This window comes from Trachypithecus francoisi, unplaced genomic scaffold (assembly GCF_009764315.1).
Source record: "Trachypithecus francoisi isolate TF-2019V2 unplaced genomic scaffold, Tfra_2.0 Lachesis_group13, whole genome shotgun sequence".
Taxonomy (NCBI): domain Eukaryota; kingdom Metazoa; phylum Chordata; class Mammalia; order Primates; family Cercopithecidae; genus Trachypithecus; species Trachypithecus francoisi.
In genome coordinates, this window is record NW_022681458.1 from 9,507,667 (window position 1) to 9,515,341 (window position 7,675).

The 7,675-nt window shown below is 60.7% G+C and overlaps 1 protein-coding gene across 1 annotated transcript; it reads right to left on the minus strand.

Annotated features, from left to right (window-relative positions):
• Positions 1 to 2,039: 2,039 nt before the first annotated feature.
• On the minus strand, positions 2,040 to 6,642 carry B3GNT7 (UDP-GlcNAc:betaGal beta-1,3-N-acetylglucosaminyltransferase 7). The gene is made up of 2 exons (XM_033229872.1): positions 6,372 to 6,642; positions 2,040 to 4,518 (listed from the first exon to the last, which is right to left on the minus strand). The coding sequence occupies exons 1-2, from the start codon at positions 6,380 to 6,382 to the stop codon at positions 3,324 to 3,326; spliced, it is 1,206 nt and encodes a 401-aa protein (XP_033085763.1). The 5' UTR covers positions 6,383 to 6,642; the 3' UTR covers positions 2,040 to 3,323.
• Between the last annotated feature and the right edge of the window lie 1,033 nt (positions 6,643 to 7,675).

A 7,675-nucleotide genomic window follows, 5' to 3' on the forward strand; every position in this document is an offset into this window, starting at 1 on the left:
GTGAAGGTAGCCAAGCCTCAGAAGCCACAGGACTGTGCAGGCCCGCTGTTCCACAGCGCCACTGTGTGGAGCGAGAGGGAACAACTGGAGATGATTGTTCAGACTTTCCATAGAACGCTCTCTTTGGAGGAGGGAAACCCCCGAGGTTCTTGGACAATTTGAGAGTGGGTTCCAAGAGGGTGATATTGGATTTTTCTGCCAATAATGATCCATGAGGGATTTGAGCAATCAATGAGAAAAATTAAAAAGTAACCGTATTTGTACCCTGAGTTAGAGTCATATTGACTACACGGTAACTGTTTACCAGGGTGCCAGGCATATGAAATGTGCTCCATAAAATGTCAGTTGTTATCATTACCACGAAACAAGACTAAATGCCTGATTTAGAATGGGCCAGAGTGAGCCAGAGGGAAGGGGTGGAGGTGCCTCAAAACTGCACTCTGCTCCCTCAGGCTGTCGTGAACCCCTGCTCCTTGTCCCTCTGTGCTCAGGATAAAGTTAAAGTACTCCTGAACTTAGAAGACCTGAGAACCTGCCCTGCCTGCCTCCCAGCCTCCCACCCCTTCTCTCACCGCAGGTCCAGCCCCAAGAGGAGCTCCTTTCTGCTTCAGAATGCATCCACTCCGCTCCCAGCAGCCCTTGGTATACATGGTTCCCTCTGCCTGATCCTTCAGGGGCAGCTGAACCCATAACCGCCTCTGGTCCTCCACCTGGGTGGGCCTGGATCCTGTGGCCCGTCCATCTCCATGTTCTGGGTGTCCCTGGGCTGCTCTCTCCCATGCTGAACTGTGAGCCCCAATCCCTTCTCTGCAGCCCAGAGCAAGACCTGGCTTCTGAGGGTGAGGAGGGACAAACAGGGCTGGCATCACAGTCGCAGGCCTCCCTCAGAAGCTTCTAGCACTTGGTTTAATGCTCAATGCTCTGCTGTGGCAATCTTAAATTCTTTTTTTTTTTTTTTTTTAGACAGAGTCTCGCTCTGTCACCCAGGCTGGAGTGCAGTGATGTGATCACAGCTCACTGTAGCTTTGACCTCCTGAGCTCAAGGGATCCTCCCACCCCAGTTTCCCAAGGCAATCTCTGGCAACTTTGGCCCCAGACAGGTGCGTGCCACGACTCTGAGGTCATTTAAAAATTTTTTGTACAAAAAAATTAGCCAGGCATGGTGGTGGGCATCTGTAGTCCCAGCTACTCCGGAGGCTGAGGCAGGAGAATGGTGTGAACCTGGGAGGTGGAGCTTATAGTGACTTGAGATCACACCACTGCACTCCATCCTGGGCGACAGAGTGAGACTCCGTCTCAAAAATAATAATAACAATAATAATTTTTTTCATAGAGACAGGGGTCTCACTATGTTGCCCAGGCTGGTCCCAAATTCCTGGGCTCAAGCCATCCTCCCACCTCAGCCTCCCAAAGTGTTGGGATTACAGGCATGAGCCCGGCCTTTAAAATTCTTTTTAGAACCAGGGTCCTGTAATTTCATTTTGCACTGGGCTCTGCAAATTACGCAGCCAGCTGGCCAAGAGGGAACTGTGGGAAGACCTGGGCTGAGGAGCGAGAAACAGCAGCAGCACTGTCCCCTTTTCCTTCCTGGGCATCTGAGCGCCCTGGGATTCCCCGGAGCTGGGTGCAGGCAGGGAGCTGCTGGCTGGCTTGCTCACACTGCTGCCCGAGTGACTCTTCTCCTGGGGGCAGCTCCCTCCCCACCCTGGAGGTCAGCAGCTTGGGCCAAGGTCCCTGGCACAGGGCCATAGACTATTTCAGTGCTTTCAGGTTGATTGGAAGGGGCATCAGGGAGCCCACCGGCCTCTGTACGGCCAACCCAATCCCACCCACTGAAATACTAGCTTCGGGGCCAACTCTGGCCTCACCCTCGGCAGGGACAGGAAGGTACTGGCCCACGCTTGAGCCACAGCTCAGCTGTCCACCAGGGCACAGTCAAGGGCCGGGTGCATTGCTAGCTCCCAGGTTTTTCTGTTGCCGTACTCCCATGCCCACTTTAGCACTCAGCCCCATCTAAATCCCTTCCAGAAGTCCTTGTGCACCCACCAGCCAAGAACAAGGAACAAGCTGTGTCTTCAGAAATCTCTGGTAACCTTGGCCCCGGACAGGCTCTCTGATGGAGCTGGGAACAGGAAGTTTCACACCAAAAAAAAAAAAAAAAAAAAAAGGTCCCATTTTATTGAGAAAATAGTGTCAATTCCTCCATCTTTCCTAGGTGACCCCCACTGAGGTAGGAGGTGGCAACTTTCTGCACCCACCCCCATGGCTGATCCATCCCTTCACTGGGGCAGATGCTGGTCTGCTAGGCCCTGGAGAAGCAGGGTGCAGTGGGGCAGGGCTCTGGAGGGGCTGGGCTGTGAGGGGCCTGGGGGTGCTGAGGGTAGGCAGCTGGAGTGAGGGAAGGGAAGGGAGGACACCACCCCCTCCTGAAGCCTGGAGCCTTCTCCCTCCAAATTCTTCATAAATAAAACTTCACAGTAATAGAGGAATGTCCACTTCCAGGGCCAAACCGGCTGATTTCCAGCCAGGGAGCCAGGCCTGGGCTGGTGGGGGCTGCGGGAGGAACTCGCCTTGGGTGGGGGTCAGCAGCTCTGGGACTTCGGGGGGCCAGGAGCGCTGCTCTTCTGCCCTGTGTCGGGGTGGGGTAGGAATGCAGCCCCAGGGAGGTTCTGAGGGGTGCTGAGGTAGTCAGAGCGGTCGCCCTTCCAGACCTTACAGGACACAGCCAGGAGCAGAGGCCCTGGAGCAGAGGCAGCTCGTCTCCAGGCAGGCCTGGGGCTGCGGAGAACCTGCTGGGCTCTCTCTCCCAGGAGACCAGGGCATGGACTGGTGGGTGCCTGTGAGCCTGCACAGGGTTGAGTTTCTCCTGCCAGGGCCACCTGGCCTCTGGGGAGACTGAGGCATTTCACAGAAGACTCTTCCCTGTGAAGACAAGGGGCGGTCACAGACCCATCAGGTCAGGCCTAGCCCAGGTACCTGAGCACAGGGTTCCTCCAGAGGTCACCAGGACCTCCCACCACGTCTGAGGGGCCAGCAACGGACCCAGGTCAGGAGGGCTGCCAGGGCCTGGCACCTTGCTCCTCAGAGAGGGCCTCCAGACTGGGCAGATCCAACCGTTCCTGGGCCTCAGTTTCCTAGAATTATCCATACAGGGAGGTCACTTTCTGGCTACCTGCACCCCACCACACCCAGTGGCACGTAGGCCTCAACCCTCCACCTCCCCTTGGGTACCAAGGGCTAGGCCTGGGCACTGTGGCTCCAGCCCCGATACCATGGGGACTCAGGAGCACGTGCCCTGGCCTGTCCCAGTGGCCCGGCTGGGGTCAGAGCACCTGGAGCTTGCGGGAGCAGGTGAGATTGCTGTGCACCAGCCCCCACATGGCCAGCAGCTCAGGGGGCAGCAGCTTGTGCACCACGAGCATGGCGCGGAAAAAGCACGGCTCCTTGTTCATGCGGCTGTTGCGGTTTCTGGAGATGCCAAAAGTCTTGAAGCCCTCGTGGGCCATGGGCTGCACGCCCAGCACCTCCAGGCACATGCCCAGAAAGACATCGTCGATCGGGTAGAGCTCCAGGGTGTCGCAGGCACGGTGCAGGCGCCGGGCCAGGCTGCCGGCCATGAGGAAGCCGCCGCCCCCTGCGTATGGAGGATAGCTGGCCTTGCTGTACAGGGCGCCGGGGATGTAGTATTTATTGTCTTTCCTGCGGATGGGCCGAGCGTGTTGCAGGACGTCGCCCACGAACAGGTTTTCCTGTGGCTGCCGGTCAGCCAGAAATTCTAGCAAGTTGGTGGGGTTGACGAAGACGTCATCGTCGCCCTTGAAAATGAAGGGGACGTGGGGGCAGTAGATGTCCAGCCACTTGAGGAAGTGGATCTCCTTGAGGGTCAGGTTGAAGAAGGTGTCGAGAAAGTCCCACTGCAGGATGTCGCCGTAGAGGCGGTCTTCATAGGCCAGCAGCTGCTGGTAGTGCGTGCGCTCCTCCTGCTTGGAGGCCGTGCCCAGCAGGAAGAGGGTGCGCACGGCGCCTCGGCCCCTACCCACGGACTCCCGCTCGCGGCCCCAGGTCTGGCGGATGGCCTCGCGGCGGTCGTGCTGCGTGATGACCGACTTGACAACCACCAGCAGGTAGACATCGCCCCCGCACTTCTCTGGGTGGTTCAGCAGCATGCGGAAGTAGCGGCAGTGGCGGTAGAAGAGAAACTGCCTGAACTGCGGCTCCAGGCCCTTGAACCAGGGCTGGTGGGTCAAGTTGATATTGGCTGAGCAGTTAGTGGTGGTCACATCCCAAGCCTGAGGCCCCTGAGAGGCCATGGGCGTAGGCGCAGCCACATCTTGCGGTTTCTTCCAGAAGTTGTTGGGGTTCACCAGCTGTCCATTTGGTTTCTGGGCCTTCTGTGGCTCCAGGGTGGGTGGCAGAGGCTCCTGCAGAAACTGACGAGGGGTGAGACTGCGCTGGAACACCGTCAGGGCCACGAGCAGGCCCAGGGCCAGGCACAGACTCCGGTAGACAGCTTTCTTCCTGTAGGGGAGAGTGGACAGTACAGAGGAAGAGAAAAGATGAGCCCAGGACTTTCCTGGCGCCCCCCCTTGGAAAGCTGGGTGGTCCCAGATGGGCAAGTGGACCTGGGCACAGGCTCAGTCCCAGAGCTCCTCAGTGGTCAGGGGAGGGTCCCGCTTCCTCTCCCACCGTGCCCTCTCTCTCGCCCACCCTGCCCTCTCCTCAAGGAGCACTGAGTGGTTTACAACCTGTCTGGGCCACAATTTCTTCTTCCTCCAAATGGGGCTAAAACACAGGATTGGAGTGCTATATAAAGTACCAGGAAGTGGGTGTGCAGTTGGGGGAATGCTGTCACCTTATCAGGAAGGGGTCAGGTAGAAACCTCTGCCCTGTTCCCCAACCCTGGAACCCCAATGCCTTTCATTTCCCTGTGCAACCCCCACAGCAGTAGGTATTGGTGTCATTAGATGACTCAGAGCCAGAGTCATTGAGAGGGCACCCTCTGACCCTCTGTGCCACCTGGGAGCTCCATCACATGTGGCGCACACTGGAGAGCAGCTTGAACTTGGGACCTGAGGAAGACTGGCCCTCCTCCCCCTTCTCCAGTCTGCCTCACACAACACAGAGCAGTCCTCATGGTTGATGGAGGCCCAAGGATGCAGTGAGCACCCTAGCATGGCACTGCCCCTCACCCCTACCTTAACATCCCCAGCTCATAACACCCCATTAGAAGACATGAGACTCCAGCTCTGCTCCCTGGGAGGGGACACATTTGCAGCCCCAGCCCTTGAGGGACCCTCCTTGCCCAGAGACCCCCAGTCACACCCACTTCAGAAGGAGAAATTAGAGCTCTCTGCCAGGAGTGCTGGTCGCCCCAAGCCCTGGGGCCTGAGCCCCTGTCCTGAAGGACCTCCTCTCTTCATCTCACCCTCCGGGGGCTGCCAGGACACCTGCCCGACCCTCCCCAGTGGAGACCTGGGGGCTGAGAGCTCTGGGGATGCAGAGTGGCCTTCCAGGGCCAGCGTAGCAGAGAGATGGCGCTGACCTCCAAGGGGGAGGAGCAGGCTGGCAGGAGAGAAAGGGAGCCCGTGGAGACGCCTGGGTTGCCCTGAGGGCTGGCCTGGTTGCAGGTCCAGCCCCCAGGGTGAATGCAGGCTGAGCCCCACAGAGCGACATTTTCCCCATAGGGTCCCCAGGTTGCCAGGGCACGTGGTTGGAGGAAGACAGGGGCACCTTAGGTGCGGGCTGGGGGTGTGACCCAAGGTCCAGCTCTCCGGGGAGGGGAACAGAGGGCTCCGGATCCGGCCCTGCCAGCCCTAGGGGTTCCAGGGAAGCCGCCCACCGAGGCCGGCACGGGGGAGGTCGGGGGGTGCACCGGGAGGGCAGCGAGGCCCTGGGCTGCGGGCGCTCCACCTGCTGGGTCCGCTCCATTCGTAGGGAAAGCACCAGAGAGGCGGAGAGGGGCCGGGCGGGCGGCGGCCGGAGGTCCCGCGGAAGGAAGCCCCGAGAGGAGGACAGTGGCCCGGGCGCAGGGGGCCCTCGGGAGTCTGGAAGGGCGAGGGGACCCGGCTGCCGGCAAGACCTGGGGTCACCGCCGGGGTCCTGGAGCGGTGACGGGGCCGCGGGGCCGGGGAGCTGAGCGCGGCACCCCGAGAACCCCCGCCACCCCCCACGGATCCAGGGCCGCGCACCGCAAACATCGCCGCCGCCGCTGCGCCCGCCCGTCCGTCACCGGGAAACTGAGGCCGGCGCGGCGCGCGCGCGGGAGCATCTCCCATCCCGGGAGTCCTGGCGCCCGTCTGTGGCCGCAGAGGAGGGAGAGCCCCGGGCCCGCACCCCCGCCCAGGCCCCCGACGGGCCCCCGCCCCACTCACCACAGCGACATGGCGGCCCGGGCCGGAGCGGCGGAGGGGCAAGCAGCTCGCAGCTCTGAGCGCCGCGGCTCGGGCCGGCGGGACGGCTGGCGGGCGGGGACGGAGGCCGGGCCGCGCCCCCGCCGCGACTTTCCTCTTCCCGGCCGCGGGGGGAGGGGCCGGCAGGGGCGGTGGCCCAGGTGCCTTAACCCCTTCGGCACCCCGGGCCCGCCCCGCCGCCGCCTGGCGGGGACCACCCCATTTCTCCGAGACTGCCCGTAGGCTCCCCAAACGCGCCTAGCAGACAGTGTACGGCCGAGGCGGGGCTTCGGAGCCCGCGGGGGTCACCTCCAATCCCGGGGACGCCTGTTCCTGGCGGAGCCTCCTGGGGTGGGGGTGAGGGTTCGCCGGCGCCCCCTGGACTTGTGCGAAACCTGAACACCCGGTCCCCTCCAAGACCCTGGGGCACCCCAAAGCCCGGCCATTTCCCTCTGGCCCCATTCGGACTTGTCTTTGGGGCCAGAGGCAGACAGGGGGCCCTTTTCTCCCTCTGCTACCTTCTGCCCCTGCACCTTTCCCCTGCCCAGGCAGACCCCTTTCCCAGCTGTTGGGCTACCTCGGGCCAGAAGCAAAGCCAGCCACTAGGGGAAGAGGCCGTATGAGGCTGGGCTCCATGTCAGGACTCGCCCAGGCTGTGGCTCTGGAAGCCTTCTTTGTGCCCCCACCATATCCCCCTCTCCACCTCTGGGGTTCCTCCGATCTCTGAGGGCTTCCTACCACCAGGGACAGCCTGTTGGCCCAGCCCTATCTCCTTTCTTTTTTCACCTATCACTCAAAACCCTTTTGGTCCTCAAGCCTTTATTAGTCTGCTTGTGCACACCAGGCCTAGCTGCTGTGGGGAATGGGCTGACAGAGAACACGGAGGGGGCTTGGTCCAGCCAGGTGACTTCCGGAATCCTCCAGCAGGGAGAGCCATCGCTGGTCCTGCTGTTGCTCAGGTTGTTCTGGTATTTTCCGGGTTGAGGTTTCAGTGCTTAGCATCCAGCAGGACCTCCAAAATGCCCATAGAATTGAAACGGAAGCACGTTGTTGTCCAATCATAACAGCTAACGTCCACTGAGCAGCCACAATATGCCAAACCTGGTTCTCCGCCCATGAATGACTGGTTCACTTAATCCTAGAGGCATGCACTATTATTCCCACCTTACAGGGGAAGAAACGGGGGTGCAGAGGGAACTCCCAGCCAGCTCAGTGAACAGCTAGCCCAGAGTTAGTAAGCACATCCAGGAGGCCTGCATGGCCTGAAGGCTGGCTCTGAACCCTTC